A 19,608-nucleotide genomic window follows, 5' to 3' on the forward strand; every position below is an offset into this window, starting at 1 on the left:
TTAGGGCTTTCTGTTATGGATTAAGGAAACTGATATTGTTTGCCTGGTATGAATGGTCTCATTTATTCCTCACAGCTCTGCAAAGAACACGTAAATGTCTTGCTTCCGTGCCTGTGGAGAGCTTGGCTCAGAGCGAGTCACACATGTAGGAAGTGGCGCTGCTGAGATTCAGTCTGCCCTCTTTCTGCTGCACCCCATGCCCTACCGTACTTTCACTAAACGGACCACAAAAAGTGCACAAATCAGTAATGCAGAAACTGATACACACTCTTACATCCCCTCGTGCATGGGCACTCACTCGCACACTGCCCTCTCCTGCACCTGTGTACTCTGAAGGTCACAGCATTAAATATAAAATATTCTTTTTGAATACGGTACTGTTGGTTTAAGGGAAACCCTAACTAATACGAGCTCAGTTTTCCAGCATGTACTATCCTAACAGGCTTCAGATGCTCTTGCTTCATCTCAATGATTCAGGGCCCTTTGGCTATCTTCTGGGCAAAGAGGGGCACTTAAGTTTAATTTTACCAAATCAGCTTTGAAAAGTGGGTTCGGATTTCCTACAGTCTCCGCTGGGTGGTATTTACAGGCACTAGGCCATGAGCTCTGGGAAGCGGATAGAACGCATTTTCTGCTCTCCCTCCCCACCTCTCCCCCACATCTTCCATTTCAGGCAAGATTAGAAATTATTCCCCACAAAGTTAGCGCAAATAAAACAAGCAAGCTTTTGAGGAGTGATGAAAGAGGTCATTCTGTTTTGGGTAGTAATTTGTCTCGCACCGAATAGCACCCTCAGTCTGATGATTGCCTTATGCTACCTCATCTCTTTGATCAAGCCTCTGTGTATCTGTAGGTCCATGTCTGAGTGTGTTTCTCTGAGAACACAGGGAAAATCTCAGAACTGCAGACAGGCTTGCACAGCTGTCTCCTTTTCCACTCTTCACACTCCCTTTCCAGCCACGCCGCCCTGCATTGCCTTAAGCTTAGCAGCCAGCAGGCCCTCCTGCTGTACCTCCACGCAGATCTCAGCCCAGGCCTCAGACGCGTCGAAGCATGAGGAGTTGTGTTTATTCGCTATGAACTCAGACTGCAGCGAGCCACAGCAAGTCAGGCAATGTTCCCTGCTTCTGCCTGAGACGAAAAAGCAAACGGTGCATCGAGCGATGTTAGGTGACAGAGTGATGCTGCAGACGCAAGGAAGAAATCGCCTGCCTGTCTCCGTGCAGCCCCTCGTCTTTGTCAGGCACTGCTGCTTCTCTGCGTGCTTGTCAGACCAGGCGATGAGGAGCTGCACTTGACATTTCAGGAGTTTGGATCTTTTCCCAACCAGTGCACATCCTTCACTTCATCATCCATCCCATGGTTCAGACAGCACTTTTGATTGGGACGTGTCACAGCACGGAGAGTTACTTTAGAGAGCTGATCGATATACATCTGAAGTTGTATATTTTCTTTTTTACTTCCTCGCTTCCTCTTTTACCTCCTTCTTTTACTCCCCTATGCAAATTTTCAAGGATACTCATCATTAAAGGGCAAAAATTACAAAGTAAATCATCGTACTACTATTATCAACAAACCAGTTAAACTAATGAAGAAAATGATATCCGTAGTGCTGCTTCATTGGGGAAAATAGATAAATTAAATAGGAGAAAACTGTGTCTATGATGAAAATTATTTAATAAAGAGGGAGAGGATGCTCAATCTCTCATATTGAGTAATCCAAGTTAATTTTAAATTGTAAATATTTGTTTAATTATTTAGAGTGATGGAAGGACAGTCGAGGTCCGGTTGAAAATGATTAGTGCAACTAATTTACGTCTCACCATGTAAAAAGCCCAGTGTACCTTGCCTCTCTGTTTCCACCGTAACCAATTAATTCAGTGAAAATCTTATTCAAATTAACCTTCTGATACGACATAGATGAAACTAACCATTTAACTAATTTGTATTTCATTCCTTATTATGACCATTTTTTTACAAGAGACTTTCTTTTTTAAGAATAATATCGGGTTATGATTTTGTTTAAGATCTTCAGCTCTCCAGAATGTTAGAACTTTAGATGGCAAAATAGATGCCAGCAAGGCAGTGTTGTGCTTGGCGGCTCTCTCCCACCAGATGTCGAGGGCGACAGCTGGCAGGGCTCCACTCTCCAGTCCACCCTTGTCCTTTCATTTACCATGCCACTCCTTCCATATTGGCTACATTTGTGGTTTTATTCAGTGTTTGGGAAGATATTTTATTCTTGCCACAGGGGAAAAGGAAATAAAATGTGAAAACAGGACTCTTTATTTTTGGAGTATTTTGAGCCAAGAATTTGGAAAATGAGTTATGTTTTTCTTTCTTTCTTTCCTTCTCTCCTTCTTTCTATCTTTCTTTCCTTCTCTCTCTCCCCCCTTTTCTTTCTTTCTTTCTTTCCCTCCCTCCTTTCCTCCTTCCTTCCTTTGCTTCTTTCTTCCTTTTTTCTTTCCTTCCTTCCTCTCCTCCCCCCTCCCTCCTTTCCGTGTTCCTTCCTTCCTTCTCATTTACAGGAGAGGAGCTAATGTTTCCTAAACTCCTGCTATATACTAGATGTTTTTCATCCACTAAATAGTAAGGGACATTAGCTGTGTATTAAATCGTGTACAAGGTAAATAAGGATGATAAGAATATCACAGACTGTTTCTATATCACTCTTTGAGGTTTCAGTTATGAAAGACCCATAGTAATTAAGACTAAAGGTGAAAAAGCCTTGTGCTAGTGTCAAAAGTGGATCAATAGATGGCAGAAAAGACATATGGGTCCTAGAATGTGATCCCTCTAGTAGTATTTAAGTGGGGTTAAAAAATTGCATTTTAGGTTTTCTGTGGAGAGAAAATAGCTTTGCCTTAAGATAAGTTGTTACAGGTAAAACTAATCTAAAGCGTTCGGAACTGTGGTTATGTTTCCAAAAGGATATTGATTGGGAAGGGGCACAGGGAGGCTGCTGAGCGGAAATGTAGCTGGATTTGGGTCGTAGTTTCATGGGAGTATCCACTTAGAAAAGTTCATTGACCTGTACATTTATGATATGTGCTCTTCACTGTATATAAGTTATACTTTAGTGAAAAGAGAAGAAAAAGAAAACCTTTTTAAAAACTAGCTACAGTATAGCCAAAACATATATTCTTCCCCCAATATATAAATAGAATACATTAAATAGAGCAATTTCAACAGGTAAACATAATTTTTAAAAGACTCTACGTATCCATTCCTATTCCACGTTAGACATCCAAAGTTAACCAATTTGGAGTGTGTGTGTATTACATGTTCAGGTACAACCTTATAATTTTAAATTGAGAATAGTCCTCTCATTGACATTAATAATGGTTTCTAAATATCTTCTCTGAAATGAGAGACAAGTTTAACAGACTCCTTTTATGAAAACATGTAAGTGCACCTGTAAAACTATAAAACTGGATACACGGCAATCAGAGACTCACTGGGCCACCATCCCAGCCACTGAGCTAACAGGGAACTTTTATACATATCAACAGATCATGATGCTTCAAGGATCACTTGTATAGGGCATTTGGTCAACTTTTCAGAAAAATTAATATTATTTGTCACATGAACTTTAGTTAATAACTATAATCAGAAAATGATAATTAGAAAATTAAAGTAACATATATATATAATTTGATATCAACCCATTATTTTTATTTACTTCAATCATAATTACATAGTTGGAGACAATATCTTCCTTGAAAAACACAATAAATACATACTTGTTCTGACAATTAGTATTTTCTTCAAAACTTGGGCTGTGTATTCAAACATAACTGTTTCCACTCATTTAATAAATTACCATATAAGCTGATGGAGACGATTATGCTTCACAAGTGGCACAGCAAATGAATTGCTAGGAGCTTTTCCCTTTGGACATGATCCGGCATATTTACTATATGTTGGAAAGCTCTTTCTTAAAATGTGAATATTGTGTGTTTTTTAGTTTCAGATTTTAGTAACCAAAATCAGACTTGTTTCAGTATTTTTGTAGTTCTGTATCTTCTTCACTTCCCTTTTAGAACATAAACTTAGTGAGATAAAAAAGCGTACTTGTTTTCAGAGTGGTTTTCTGTTCCCTGTGGTTTCTTAATGAATGCCTGTCGAGGTTAGTGACATTGACGTTAATACTTGAGTATCCCAGTTATCTTAATGCACACTCCAGGAGGACTCTGTCCATGCAGGTTTATTCCAAACCTGGTGAATTCATAGTTGGCCCTCATGTTTACTTAAACTTCAATGCCCAATTTCAGATTTTTAAGGTATACGACATGTTTCCCCTAATATTAGCATACGTGTAGTGAGATTCCCTGGCCTTCAGTTTAATTATACTAATATATAAAACAAAAGAGCTGAAGGCCTTGTATGCTAAAGGCACTGAAAGAAAAGATGAGGTAACAGGGAGAAGGCAGCTGGTGAAGGAGAGGACGTCACGGGAGATGGACACACAGTCCGAGTCAGCCTGAGCCTGTCAGTGTTCACTTCCAACTTCTGTCTTGCCTTTCCTTTCCAGTTCTTCCATTTTTCTTACCTGATTTTAAAAAAATATTTAGCTGTTTCAAGAGAAGTGTCTTTATTAATTGCCAATCACATTTCTTCTCATACTTTCATTTCAGTATGTTTTTATTTTAGTGTATTTTCATTCAGGCTTCTTTCAGTGGCCTGTGTGCAGCCCACTGTTTTCTTGTGGTGTATGGGTCCTCGGTGCGAGGGTTTGTCTTAGGTGTAGATGAACCCTGGCCTCATACCAAAGTGGTGTTTTCCGTTTGCCTTTCAATGTCCTCCTTTTGAAAAGGCCTTACCCCTTTGGGGATTTTGGGACACAGAAGTGAGTTTGGTTCATGTCTTCCTTTTATGTGAGCAAGGGGATGCTTAAGTATAATGCAAAAATATTTATTTTTATATTGTTCTTATTTTTTTTTCTCAGTGTGTGCTGTATTTGTGGGCCTTGAAAATTCTTTACCCCAAAACACTGTTTTTACTTCGTGGAAATCATGAATGTAGACATCTAACAGAGTATTTCACATTTAAACAAGAATGTAAGTATACCTCATGCTTCTTCCCTTAACGTCCTATGTGCTAAACAGTCATTTAATCCATTCCAAGATCTCTTTACAGTATGATCCACTTCTTAAAAGTCAAAAACAAAACACAGCACTATTTTATGTTGTTCCATGTTTCTTTCTACGCATGGACAATTAAGAGAATTCAGAATTTCTTTTTAAATTATACATCCTCTATAAAGTGATCTCAAAATTTGAACTAATGTAATTTATCCTAAGAAACAAGTTGTTAAACTATCTTTTAAACTGAGTCAGAATACTACTGTTTGGGAAAATAATCCTACCCTTTAATGTCAAATCACTCAAGAAAAACAAACGGAGGGCAAGCTCAACCTTGTGACTCTCTTTTTAGACCCAGTAGAGTAATCAGCCTCTAGTGGATTTTCCAAAATTAAAGATGACTTCTTCCTTTAGACCAGGAATGAGGAGTACTTCATATAAATGTCATTTTCCTCCTCTCTCAATTTCTCCCATTGTCCAGTGAAACTTAAATTTCTCTCTTTCATTGAGTCCTATATTCAGTGGAGCGTAGAAGCTTCTCTCAAAATATTAGATACAAATCAATGAGGGAAAGGCAACGTGCAGTCATAAGAAACAATCTTAGACAATTTCTCGCTCTCTGTTTTTCTATGTGATCATTCAGGAAAACCAGCCAGCATGGAGGCCACCTTCCTGTTAGTCTCCTCCTTGTTTTTGTGTGTTTTTTGAGACATATCTGCAGAAACATAGCAAGGATGTGTACAAAAGTTCTCTCCTCTGCTATATAGAAAGTTCCTAAAAACCGTAAAATTTGGATGAACAACAAAAATAAAAAACAGTCAATGTAAAGGTTAATATCTAACTCTTCAAGTCTTATTTAATCATATTTGGAACTTCGCAGTGTATAGTTATAATAATATGATTCTGGAAAGAGAACATTGAGAAGAAAATAACCTATTTCAATAAAATGATGGTAGCCATCAAATCATGAGAGGAAATATTTGTTTTTGATCCTGTTTTAAAAGGTAAGATAAAGTACTCGGAACGCGTCTACGACGCCTGCATGGACGCCTTCGACTGCCTGCCCCTGGCCGCGCTCATGAACCAGCAGTTCCTGTGCGTCCACGGTGGTTTGTCTCCAGAGATTAACACTTTGGATGACATCAGAAAAGTAAGTTCTGTTATTTTCCAAGTCTGATCATTCTGTGCGCTTTAGTAATAAATAGAAGACATTAATTTCCCTGCCTTTGTCACTAACTTTATCCTTTTGAATAAAAATGATTTAAAGTGGTCATTAATTTCTTTTTTATCTAGAAAGAAAGATATGTTTATACTCAGAAGAGTTTTCATCTCTAAAACTTCAGGATTCATCTTAGCATGTGACATGTGTCTTTGGAAATGTAAAATAGCTGATCACTAAAACATGTATGCCTTTTCGTTCCCCTTTGGCTCGTTTCAAACAGTCCATTGGGTATTCATAGTTATTATAGTTAGAAAATGTTGCTTTGCTCTTGAGAAAGTATCACAACTTGACTTTTAAAATGTGTCCATGTTATTTTTTAAAATTTACTATTTTTACATCTTAAAACTTTAACAATCTAACAAAGGCCATGATGATATTCTATTGATTGTACTGAGTAGCTAGGTGAAAAACAGTTGAATTTTTTAAGAAGTTTTTCCCACTTAATTTAACTTCGGCTAGTACTGTTATTTTAGCCAGCAAAAAACTGTTAGTTTGAATGTGGAGTATCTTTTTCCTGAGAAACTGCAATAGTATGAGATAGCTTTATGTAGTGGAAGAGACAGGTTTTTTATTTCTTTGGTTATGCTCAGTGTTCTTTTAAAAGTTCATTGGTTTTTAAAGAAAAACTATATTTAGGGAAGTAAAATGATCAAATTCTACCTTAATACTCATTAAGGTTCAAGTCTTCAAGGGTAAAAGTAATATTGTGTTTACTTTCCTATTAGAAAGGAAATGCATGATTTTTATTTTTAAAGTCAAACAAAAAGCACATTAAATAAAACTTCGTTTTCTGCTCTGTGTCGTTTTTGTAAGACACCGTTGCACGTCTGCTTCTGGTGTCCTGCAGCACGCGGAGCACTGGCAGCTTCTCCCTGTTTAAATGCGGTAGAGGCGTAACGCTGCATTGCAGCGGTGGAGCTGAAGTCCAGAGCAGTTCGCTTCCTGCATGAATGGAACCGATTTTTTCCTACTACCTGAGGGACCCTTGAAATCAATAACTAAAATTTTTATCATAAATTAAGTAGATTTTTAAAATATCATCTGCTATCCCCAAGACTTACTTTCTGGCATGTTTCAAATATTATGTTCAATTTTCATAAATGTCGTTAAGCTCTAGACTTAGTCATAAAATGATTTTTAGGTTTGCATTTTGCCATATGTCTATTAGTGTTTCCACCACACTTACTCTATTTAATTAATTTTGTAGTTGTTTATTCTTATATAGATGGTATTAACTTTAGAATGCACTTTTTAACTTTTCTGGAATAAATTCTGTATTCTAGTTGCCTCAGCAAACCTTTAGCTGGTAATTCACATTAATCAGAAAATCTTTCTTCCTCTGCAGTTCTACCCTTAATAATAAGCTTTTGTTTCTCAGAAAGAAATCTGTATTTTTATGAACAAGCATTATTTTTCTTGAATGAATTGTTCCAAAAGCATAAATTATTTAAATCTCTTAAACAAGTCCAAGATTGCAATGAATATTTTATAGATAACCTAATGGTTGAAGTATAGAGGGTCTTGTCTTATTGAAGTTTTTCATTGGGTGTTGAAAACATGAAATATTGCTTCATTCTTTTTAGATATTAGTAAAAAATGGTATGTAGCAAAACCATTATTTACATCACCTTTTATGTCTCAGGAAAAAAAGAGAATTTGATCAGCTGTCAGCCTTATATATCCATATGTATCCTTATATATCTGGCCCTATGAGGTTTTTAAAATACTAAACTGTTGAATGGGAAGAGTATCCACTCTTAATGGATTTTCATGCCTATTTCATGCCTTTTTTCAAGAGACTCTATATTATCTGCTAACTTCACCAAAGATCCTTTAATTACAGTAAAATCAGGATAAACTAAGGAAAGTGACTGGTAAAATTGTTGGTGAAATGCCATTTCCAGTTGTTACATTGCTCATACCTTCTTAATGCATCTTTTAAAATTGAAATATGATTTTGCTAAATATTTATAGCTGGAAAATGGATTTCATATGAGGGCTTCAGGTAAAACTGTAAGGTGTAGAACTCTGAGCTGAAGAATGACCAGCTAAGTTTGGGTTTATTTTACTGCTTACTGTTACTTTTGGTTTGTACCCAGTAAGATAAGCTACATAGGCTTGTACTTTAATTAGAAATCTAGATAGCCCCTCACAAGTGAATATTCAAAATGTCATATAGCTAGTGGTGTTGCCATAAGTTGCTCCCCATCCAGAGTTCTAAGTCACAGTTTAATGGGAGCAGTAATAGAAATTTACCCAAAGATAAAAGAAAATAAAAGGTCCTCCTCAGGAAATGAAACACAGATAGAGTCACATCAAAGGGCAACGACCAAAACACTTGGACGGATAAAATAAGAAGGAGAGAAAGAGAAAAGCGAATTAGGAGAAAGGAAAAAAGGAGTGAAGAGTAAGAATTAAAGAAGCAAGAGAGAGGTAAAGGGTGAGATGAAGGGAAGGCAGATCATAAATGAGCTCGTCAGGAGGAAGAAGGAAGGAGAATTAGAGAGGGAGACAGAGTGGAGGAATGGGGAGGACAGGCGGAGGAGGGAGAGCGGGGGAAGAGAGGCAGAGGGCAGCTCATGCAGCACCGTGCTGGGGAGAGGGGGTTGGCTACTGCCAAGTGCTGCTTTCTTCTATTTTCTGAATTCCAAGTTTCCAAAGATTAGTATTTCGCTCTCTGTGTTCTATTTTTCTTAGTTAGACCGATTCAAAGAACCACCTGCTTATGGACCTATGTGTGATATCCTGTGGTCAGACCCCCTGGAGGATTTTGGCAATGAGAAGACTCAGGAACATTTCACTCACAACACAGTCAGAGGGTGTTCGTACTTCTACAGGTGAGCACGGGAAGGAGGCGGGGTGCAGACAGCGCCCCTCGCTGTCGGGAGCACAGGTGCTTCATCAGTGTTGTAATTTGTCAGTCCGTGTGTTTGATGTATTTATGATGTTTGTATAACTTCTCTAGGAAACAAGTATAAATGAAAGTTTCACTTTGAAACCCTGGTTCACATCGGTTCTCAGCACTTAATTATAAAATGAAAATATGAATAAATAAGAAATACATCTATACAAATGTGGATACAATATCTGAAGGATGGAACAGGCAGAAAAGAGGTCTGTGGTATCAGGGCAGCGAGGCAGCTGGGGAAGACAGCAGGATTTAGTGGAAATGTGTTAGGTTTTAAGAGCTGCAGAAAGGGGGCCGGCCGGTGGTGCAGCGGTTAAGTGCACACGTTCTGCTTCTCGGTGGCTTGGGGTTCTCCGGTTCGGATTCTCTGTGCAGACATGGCACCACTTGGCACGCCATGCTATGGTAGGTGTCCCACGTATAAAGTAGAGGCAGATGGGCGCGGATGTTAGCTCAGGGCCAGTCTTCCTCAGCAAAAAAAGGAGGATTGGCAGCAGATGTTAGCTCAGGGCTGATCTTCCTCAAAAAGAAAAAAGAGCTATAGAAAAAAAAATCCAGTGCCAGCCTCGATTTTTCATTCGACTATGTAATCACTTAAAAGTCTTTTTACCAGTTTTCATAACTTAAATGAGAAGAACAATTTTAAATTGGTTAAGTTATATTCAAGTTATTCTTAAATTTTCTTAAGTTTATCAGACTTCCTGGATAAATTAAAATTAGCAGCAACCCAGTATATAGATACCACGGTAAATTTATTTTTAGCACTTTGACAAGACTCATTGATAACGTTTTCATGGTAATTTTTATATTTGCCAGTGTATGGGAATTTGCTCATTCCAGATCATTTTAGAGCACTTCAGAAAGAAATCAACAACACAGTAGGGTTTTTGCCTGTCCCCACAATGTACCTGACACCTCACCTTAACTGTAGCCTCTTGCGTTTGACTACCCTCAGTTTCTCTAATTTCTCTTCTCATCACACACACAATTTATGTGAAAGCAGGTGGAGTGAAAGGAAGAAAGACGTGATGGAGAAGTTGAGGATTGTAAATTCTGGAATATATAGAGGGGGGGTTTTTTTAACGTAAAAACCAAACCTGATGTTCCCTGAAGTGTACGCTCAGTTCCCGCGCTGGCGGCCGGCTGGTGGGGCTGGTGTGGGCGCGGCCACTGTCTTCTGTCTGGAAGGGCAGCCGGCGCCCTCTGCATGACGTCCATCAGGTTCTTCAGCGGGCCAACACTTTGTGCCATAAGTTAAGTTTTCCTTATGGGGAAAAAAGATTTCCTTTATTCATGTGTTGATGTGTTTGAGAAATTGAAGTTTGTGAGCGGAAAGTCTTGTATACTGTAAAGCATCATTCAAAGAATAGTTTTTGTTATAAATATTAATAAAGAGGTTTGTTTCAAGCTTATTTAGCACAAAGTTTACACTTTGTTTCTATGTTTTGGATATTTGGGCACCAAGACTAATGAATCTATTTTGGCTGAAAGGAAGAAGTATATGTTTCTAAAAAGCCTAAGGTTTCTTTTCAGAAATTAATTAATTTCGGAGTAATCTTTTATTAAAGATATTCAAACTTTTAATGAAAAGCTAAGTATTCTTAAAATGTATCAAAGCCAAGTGCTCAATTTTTCGAATCTGGTGTTAAATCCCTTATTCTACCATGAGTGTTTAAATTACCTATTGATAACACTGAGTTGTGCTTCAATAGTACAAAGGCAAACAAAATCCCAACCTTGATTCTGATATCAAGCCATATTGCATTGATCTTTCTTTAATTCATGCTGTCACATTTTTCTATTAGTTTTCTGCATCAGCTATTGAAATAAATCATATTCTAAATAAAGACCTATAGGGAACGTACATAGAGTTATGGTATTTGTGTTTTGTGACTATAGACACAGTTGTGTTTACATCAGAGATAAAATCCATCAGCTAGATAATTAGGGGATTATGCATGTTTTCACACTTTTGTGCTCAACAACATGATTATTTAACTCCTCTCATTAGGGGCTCTTAATAGATAATGATCTTTGTCCATGACAAATGCTGAATATCTCAATCCACAACCAACAGACTCTGGCTAATTCAAAGCCATCTAGATTGTTTTATCTGAGAAGAGAACAATGCCTCTTGTTCTGCTAGGGCTTTTGCTCCTTTTGTTTTGGTGCCATCCTGAAAGTGTCAAGGATCCTCTGTGGTTGTGGCCTATAAAGCTGATCCAGAAGGCTGCAAGGAACGATAAAATTGGTAGAGACTTGGTGACAGTTACCTGTTTGAGTTATTGACAGTTATTTGATCCACAACCCCCTGTTTTATTTTACATGTTTATATAGAGTTTGCATATTTAATTTGCTGTGCCACCCTATCCACGGAGTAACATTATCTGGGCCATGATTTAAATACAGCGAAGTTATGCATCAGTAAGAATTTATCACTGCTGTTCATGAGTTACGGAAGCTAGGCAATGTGACAGAGAGGAAGGAGTCCCTAAGAACTCCAGGGACCGGCCCCGTGGCTGACTGGTCTGGTTCGCATGCTCCACTTCAGCAGCCCAGGGGTCACCAGTTCAGATCCTGGGCACGGACCTATGCACTGCTCATCAGGCCACGCTGAAGCATGCGTCCCACATAGAAGAACTAGATTGATGTACAAATAGGATATACAACTATATACTGGGGCTTTGAGGAGAAAAAGAAAAGAGGAATGTTGGCAACAGATGTTACCTCAGGGCCACTCTTCCTCACCAAAAAAACAAAACAAAACAAAAAACCCCTCTATTATCTTTACAACCCTACACCAGAGTTTGCATGCTCAAATGCGTGTAACCTCTAGGTGGGTAATTGAGGTACTTGAAGCAGGCCAAGTGTTAGATTGTAAAGATTAGTGAGGATCACAACAAATTGGAGGTAAAACTTGCATTTCCATGTAGACCAAACAAAGCTGTGGGCAGGATTCGGGACTGGGTTGTCAGTGTGTCTGTCTGCCTCTGATGAGTCATGGCGGCCTGCGTTCCAGTTTAAAGTGTTTCGAGAGGATGCGCTGGGCCGGACCTCCTGGAGCTCCGCTGCACTGGGAGTCGGGAGTCGAGCCCATCCCGGCCATGCCTGGGAGCTGGGCTGGGCGCTCCTCTGGCGCCACCTCACAGCCCTCTGCCCCGTCCCATCCCCCAACTCTCCTCAGCTCACCCACAGCTCCCCGCCTCTCCTGCCACAGCTTTCTTTGCTTCTGATGTTTTCTCTACGTGATTGTCCCAGGAACCTCGTCCCTTCCCTTGGCTTCACTGGAAACTGGAAACTCTGTGGTTCGTCACCAGATCTCTGTCTAGTCTCCTCATCTCTCTCTCTTTCCTGAGCTCAAATTCTCTATTTCTAGTTGTCTGCTGGAATTTTTTTTTTTTTTTTTTGAGGAAGGCTAACCCTGAGCTAACATTCGTGTCCATCTTCCTCTACTTTATATGTGGGACACCTACCACAGCATGGCTTGTCAAGTGGTGCCATGTCTGCACCCGGGATCCAAACTGGTGAACCCCAGGCCACTGAAGCGGAACGTGTGCACTTAACCCCTGCGCCACTGGGCCGGCCCCTTCTGCTGGAATTTTTGATCTCAGATGTTCCATTGTCGCCTTAACCTGAGCTCACGGTGCCTGAAGAGCCGTGTTACTTCGCCCCCTGCACAACCCCCACTGGGCATCCCTCCTGGCTTTTCTGTGTCCCTTAGCACTTCTTTCTCAGTCATGCAGACAGCTTTGCTTTTTCTTCTGGCATTGAAGTCACCACCCGTCAGTCATGGCGTCTTAGCGACCCTTTCTTTATAATGTCACCAGCCTTAGACCATCCTGCCCCGCTCCCTTCCACCCTGAGTTCAAGACCTTCATCCTTAGCCTGTTGAAATCACAGCTGATTTCACAACACCCTTCTCGCCCCTTCCCCACTGTTCACACTGTTTCATTCATGGGCATCCTTTTGAGGATTCATCCACTCATTCAATTATTTAACAAATGTTAGCTGAGCACCTACGTTACATGCCTTTGCGAGGCCTTATAGATGCTCGGAGTCCCTGCCTTCGAGGGAATGACAGTCTAGTGGCAGAGACCGATGAGCAGAGACTCACAAATAAAATGCCAGGTGAGTAGTGCTGTGATAAATGTGGAGGTGCACACACGCGCACAGAATTGGGGGCCCTAACCCAAACAGGGATGGACTGGGGTTTGAGGGACTACTCGTGGTGGAAGTGTTACTAGGCCTGAATTTTAGAGAGGGAGTAGAGCATATCCGACTAGAGTCATCGGGAAAGGCTGTTGCAGGCAGGGAACGTGGTGTTCATGAAAATATGAGGGGAGATAACTCTGGCAATTCTAGAAGGACGACCACCTGAATGGTCTCGCCTTACCTCTAATCCCAAATTACAGTCAGCTGTTTCAGTATGCCCCTAAGCTGAGCATGCATCTCGCTAAGCTATTCTACTCCTATTCTTAATGTACTCCAGAAGTGTGTACATAACGTACCAAAAGACATATAGAAGCTTGTTCACACCACAGTATTCATATTAGCCCAGAAATGGAAACAACCCAGATGTCCATTTAGTAGAATGAATAATAAATTGTGGTATATTTATACAACTAAATACAGCAAATGAGAATTTGTTAACCAAAACTGCACATAACAACGTGGATGAATGTCACAAGTGTAATGATGAGCAGAAGGAGCCAGATACTAAAAAGTGCATCCTGGATGATTCCGTTGAAATAAGAGTTCAGCGTTAGAGAAAGCTGACCTGTCGTGTTAAAGCCAGGAACGTGGGTGCCCTTGGTAGGAGGTGATGGGTGGCTGGGAGGAGACACAGAGACTTGCTGGGCTTCAGGTAATGTGCTCTGTCCTGGTGTGAGAGCTGGTTACAAGGATGTTCACTTTGTGAAAGTCATCGATTTGTAATATTCTGGTTTGTGCAGTTTTCTGTATAGACGTTAGACTTCAATAAAAAGTTTGCCTTTAATAAAAATAGCTCAGTGCTCCTGAGGTGGCGGACAGCCAGGTGCAGGTGAGAACTTCAGCTCTGGGGAGGTGCTGGCAGGAAGAGTTGGAGCCCTTCCAGGCCTGATCCCTAGTGGGTAAAATGAAATTAGTTGGAGAACCCTGGGGCAAAGAGAAAACACAGCAAGTCCTAGGAAAAGATAGGCCTGACGGCATCTGAGCAACACCAGACACCCCAGAGCTAAGTACCCATTGCCAGGCCCCAAGGAGCAGAGGAGGAGCTGGACATTTGGGCAGAGTACTCCCTGCCACTGGGCTTGGAGAGGGTAAGGACACCAAGGAGGTGGGCAGAGGCTTCCTCCTGGGCCCCTGGCACAGGCCTGCAGCCTGCCTGCCTCTGCCTTGCTGGAGCTGATGAGGGACAGAAACCCTTTCCATCTCTCACCTGCTTAACTGCCCGTGTCGACGCTCCTTGAGCAATTGAGTGTGAGCTCCGCTAAGCTGACAGGTCGCATTCAGGATGTGAAGACAAATAAAACAGTGTCCATGCCTTACGGCATTCTCTATTGCTGGAGACCAGATGTATAAACCTAATTTACAGTACAGCATGACGAGTGATATGGTAGATATACATGGGAACATGGTGGATACTGCAGTTTTCTACACCCAGGGTGAGCTAGGTTTGAAGGGGAAGGTTCGCAACTGATGGTTTAGCTTAGGCTTGGCAAAGAGTAGACCTTTCTAGAAGGAAGAATACTCAGGGAAAGTATATGTGAAGGCATAAAAGCATAACAAAGCATTTTAATAATGCTCACGGGCTATATCATGGTTGAAGAGCCCGGAATCTAGGAGATGTAATTCAAAGTCTCAAATATAGTTTAGTGTAGCAAGAAACAAAAATAAGAAAATAAACAGAATCAGTCTAATAATAGCTATTTTCTGTAGTGCCAAGCCAATCTTCTGCCATTTCGCACATTTTTGTCTTTACTACCCTCTTTCCTTTAGTTCATGCTCAGTGTGCTTCTTGTCCTAACTCCTTTCCTATCTGATAACCCCTGTGTGTCATTGGCTTTAAGGTCTAACACAAGTCACAGCTAATGAACTTCACAGCTACTATGGGGTCTGGGGCTTCTGACTCACCAGGCCGGGCTGCCTTCGTTCTTGCACACCGTGGTGGTGGGAGAAAATGGAGAGTTGTTAACTGTCCTCTGCTGTGGGCTGGGCGCTGAGCCTAGGAAGTTGACATGTATTGCTAACTCATTTCATCTTGATCTCAAGTCCATGAAATAAATAACACTGTCTGCATTTTTACAAATGAGGTTAAACAGTTTGCCAAAGTTTGCCCAGGCAATTGGAATAAGAATCCAGATCTAAGGAGTCCCATTATTCCCTGGAAACTTCCACCTCTCTTTCTACTCAGAGGAGATGCATCTCTCGCGCTGAGGGAATAATCCTGTTGCAATAGAAAGACACACTTTCAGAGAAGAAGAGAACTTCTTGAGACGGCAGTGCTTGCAGGGAGTTGAACGTCACAAAGCTTGGAGCAGCGCCGCCTCCCCAGTCCTGGGAGCAAGTCTTGTTCCGTGTTCAAGACACTGGGTTAAACAACCCTTTCAGGGTTGCCTCGCCCTGGAGAGACTGTGCCCAATGAGGGTGCCCCGGAGTGTGTGAGTGGGGCTGAGATTTGCTCAGGAGCCGCCGCCCAGGCTTGGGCTCCCCCGCCTGAAGGAAAAGGGCTCTTTCTCCTCCGTGGGCACAGAAGCTTCACCTGATTATTGAAAACAGGAAAAAAAAAAAAAAAAGATCTAACACAAGACAGATGTTTTTCAAAAAGATTTCCTCAGACCCATGTGCTTTCTTTCTGGCTTTATAATGTCTATAAAAATTTACTATTTTATCTTTAGTGTAAGGTTTTTAAAATTATTTTTTTTTAATGTTTTACCTTCCTACCTAGATTATAAATACCCTCAGGACGGAAACCACGCCTTGCCCTCTTCCTCCCACCCCGCCCTGTGTCCCACACAATCTTCTAACACATGGCACCGTCGCCAACTAGTCTTTGATAAACTGTTGGTAAATAAGTGATTTTCCAGCTCTCTCTATAGTGTTAAGTTTGTCGTGAACTCTGCTTTTCCTACCATTCTACATAGATCTTTTTTTTTTTTTTTTTTGAGGAACATCAGCCCTGAGCAAACATCTTCTGCCAATCCTCCTCTTTTTGCTGAGGAAGACTGGCCCTGAGCTAACACCCATGCCCATCTTCCTCCACTTTATATGTGGGATGCCTACCACAGCATGGCATGCCAAGCAGTGCCATGTCCTCACCCGGGATCCGAACTGGCGAACCCCAGGCTGCCAAAGCGGAACGTGCGGACTTAACCGCTGCACCACCGGGCCGGCCCCTACTTAGATCTTTTTTAATGCTTTTCAGCTTAAACACTGTGGTTTACCATCATTTCCATTAAAAAGTTTAAAAATGTTGTAGAGGGTTTTTTCCTAACATTATTGGAGATTTTAATGTATCCTTGGTAAGTCGTTCACCAGTAACGGAAATCTAGATGATATTCAAGCATTTTCTAAATTTCTTTAGAAAAATGTTTGCAATTCTTAGAAAGTTTGAATATTTGGTTATGCATACTTTCAAATTTCTAAAGATTTTCTTCAAAATGAGTTTCCTCCAAGTAATAATACAAGTGTGCCTCACTTAATGCTGTAAACCTAGCAGATTGCTGCCAGTTTAATTTTATTTTCTTCAGATTCCCATTAAAAATCAGATGTGTATGTCCATGGGGGAAAACTTAGCTTAAACATATAAGGGTTTCAAACTTAGTGTGAAGACAATATATTAAAATTATGCCTTCATAAGACTAGTGTAAGTTCTTCCAAAAGGAAGGAAGAAATGAAAAAGAGCAGCCAAGCCATTTGCCCAAAGGCAAAACCATGACAACCATAGACAAACAGCCTCCATCTTACAGAGGCACAAGAAGACAGTAAACTGTCTTTTGTAAAGAGGCATTGCAAGGACTGAGAAATATAAGTAAATGGCCTAAAGAGATAGGGGAAGGAGCATTTATTGAGTGCACCCCTACTCCATGTCACTCCTTATAGCTAAATATGTATCAAATAAAGGTGCCATTTTTTAAAGACCAGCCAGTGTCTCTGAAGTTAAGACTTCTTTTGCTGACACACAGTGATCTGCAAAGGTCATATACTCATCTTCTCCTAAAATAGAGCAGAAGCCTTTGAAGACACATGTTGGTCAGCTCTTGATCTAGGGAGCATATGGCTGCATTACCATGTGGGCACTCTGGGCATCTTCTCTGGTTTGTAAGATACACTAATGTTCATCAGTTAGCTGGTTTACTTACTGGGCAGACCTTGGACACCTGTAAGTGGAGGCCTCAGGTATGTCTCCTCTTTCTCTCTGCCCAGCAAACTGCTAGGATGTTTCAGAACACTCACACACATGCACACAAATGTACACACAAGCACACAAATGTACACACATGCACAAAGACTATTTTTGGTTTCAGATCCTATTTTTGCCAAAGAACTGAAACTGAGTCCTTTTTACAATCACCTGTATGCCATCTTAATGATGTTTTTTCTGTTGATCAAGAAATTCTTCCAAAATCTACAGCATAGAAACTATTTTCATCTTCTCTTTTATAATAAATTATTTGAGTGACATATACTATTATTTCCCCAAAGTGCCGTTTTTGTAATTGCTGGATTGTTTCCTATGGTGTGTGTAATTTAGGTGCTGGCAGACATCTGTAGTGTGTTCACATGATAACGAGCATTGGTTTGCTGTCCCTTGATTTGAACTACTTAAAATTTATTCATTTTTTTGACACACATTTATCTCATTACAAATTCTTAGAGCAGAGACAAAGAGATTGCAAAGGGTTTTTCAAGTTTAGTTTGAAATTGAATTTCATTTTTAATGAAATTCTTATCTTTGGCTTTGACTCTTTCTTAACAGACAAAATCATCTTGATTGTGTATTTGATATTTTTATTAAGATAAACGACAAGCCTTAAGATAAAGTTCTGTTGATCTTATTTAAAGTACGCATTTTAAAACCTTGTGAATTCCAGAATTCTGTTCAGATTTTGCATGATATAATCAGTTAATGTATCCATAAGTAAGTTGATAACTTGATTTCCCAGAAGTCCTACTTTCTCCCACACAAATAGTGCTGTATTTGAGAAAATTGAGGTTTATGTTTTAAATTCCATTCTCATGTTCTATTTATGCTTCTGTTCACTTTATGCTTAAATGTAGACCTGGTAATACTGATTTTCTCAGAGTGAACCCTCTTCCAGTGTTGCAGTACAGTCGCCTGGGTTCTTTTTCCAGTTCACACACCTCCCTTCCTTTCTGCTTATGTAGAAAGTATAGCTGTAGGTGCTTTTTCTGCCACAGAGACAAACCTGCCCTTAGAGCCAAGAGGCTTGTTTTGTGAATGATGTATGTTTGATTATGCTTGATCAAATCACATAGGGCTGGAAGTTAGAGATAAATGTGCTACTCTTGATGATTTCCTAACAGGTGCCTCTCTTTTCTTTTTGTCTCCGGCAGTTACCCGGCTGTTTGTGAATTCTTACAGCACAATAACTTGTTGTCTATTCTCCGAGCGCATGAAGCCCAAGATGCCGGGTGAGCAGTTTTGTGGGTTTCTGACAACCACACATGGCCCCGTTGTTACAACCCCTTCACTCTGCTCCAGCTGTCAAGGTTCCCTTTTGCCAGGCTCTCTCCCAGAAGGAATAGATCTTAAAGTTGTCTCCTGACAACACAGATCTGGCAGGGTCCCGGGGAATGAGTGGCTGCAGATGTGCTGGAAAATCCCCGTAAGTTCTTCCATTTTCAGCTTGAACAGGTAGATGTTCAGCTGGCTTCCTGACACACTGTAAGGGCAGCTTCTCTTATTTCTTTCCATTCTTGCTCTTCCCAGTGTCCATAAGTGGGTAATTACCAGCTACTTTTCAGTCTTGGTTGGCAACGTGAATGAGCATTACACATCAATATTTAACAGCTATAGCAGGTTGTGCTCTTGTTTAAAGAATATTATTGCTAATCCCTGTAAAGTTTGAAAGGACAAAAACAGACAGTAAAATGATGGGGAAAATCCTCTGTTCTAACTAACAAATGCATAACATGAGTTTTTAATATCTGGTAAATTTTTAAAATATAGACCAATTTTAAGGGTTTAGAAAACTGAGAAACATCCGATATCCTCTTTAATCGAGCATTGAGTCTGCATTCGGGAGAAATAGATGGAAGTAATTTTAAGATTGAAAGTCCACTGCCTTGCCCAGCAGGCTGCCCTGAAAGGCGTTGTTTGCCTCCAAATGTTTAAACTCAGTTCCTTATCTTTTGGATTCTCCGAAAAGGAGGCGCACTCACTTTTCTAG

The 19,608-nt window shown here is 40.3% G+C and overlaps 1 protein-coding gene across 2 annotated transcripts in view; it reads left to right on the forward strand.

Annotated features, from left to right (window-relative positions):
• PPP3CA (protein phosphatase 3 catalytic subunit alpha) overlaps positions 1 to 19,608 on the forward strand; it is a 282,357-nt gene that overhangs the window by 210,015 nt on the left and 52,734 nt on the right. For both annotated transcript variants that reach the window (XM_046656313.1, XM_046656314.1), the window contains exons 4-7: positions 4,949 to 5,060; positions 6,089 to 6,234; positions 9,004 to 9,143; positions 18,773 to 18,850. In XM_046656313.1, the coding sequence (XP_046512269.1) occupies positions 4,949 to 5,060; positions 6,089 to 6,234; positions 9,004 to 9,143; positions 18,773 to 18,850 (476 nt within the window). The remainder of the gene's footprint in view (positions 1 to 4,948; positions 5,061 to 6,088; positions 6,235 to 9,003; positions 9,144 to 18,772; positions 18,851 to 19,608) is intronic.

Source organism: Equus quagga, chromosome 3 (genome assembly GCF_021613505.1).
Source record: "Equus quagga isolate Etosha38 chromosome 3, UCLA_HA_Equagga_1.0, whole genome shotgun sequence".
Lineage (NCBI taxonomy): Eukaryota > Metazoa > Chordata > Mammalia > Perissodactyla > Equidae > Equus > Equus quagga.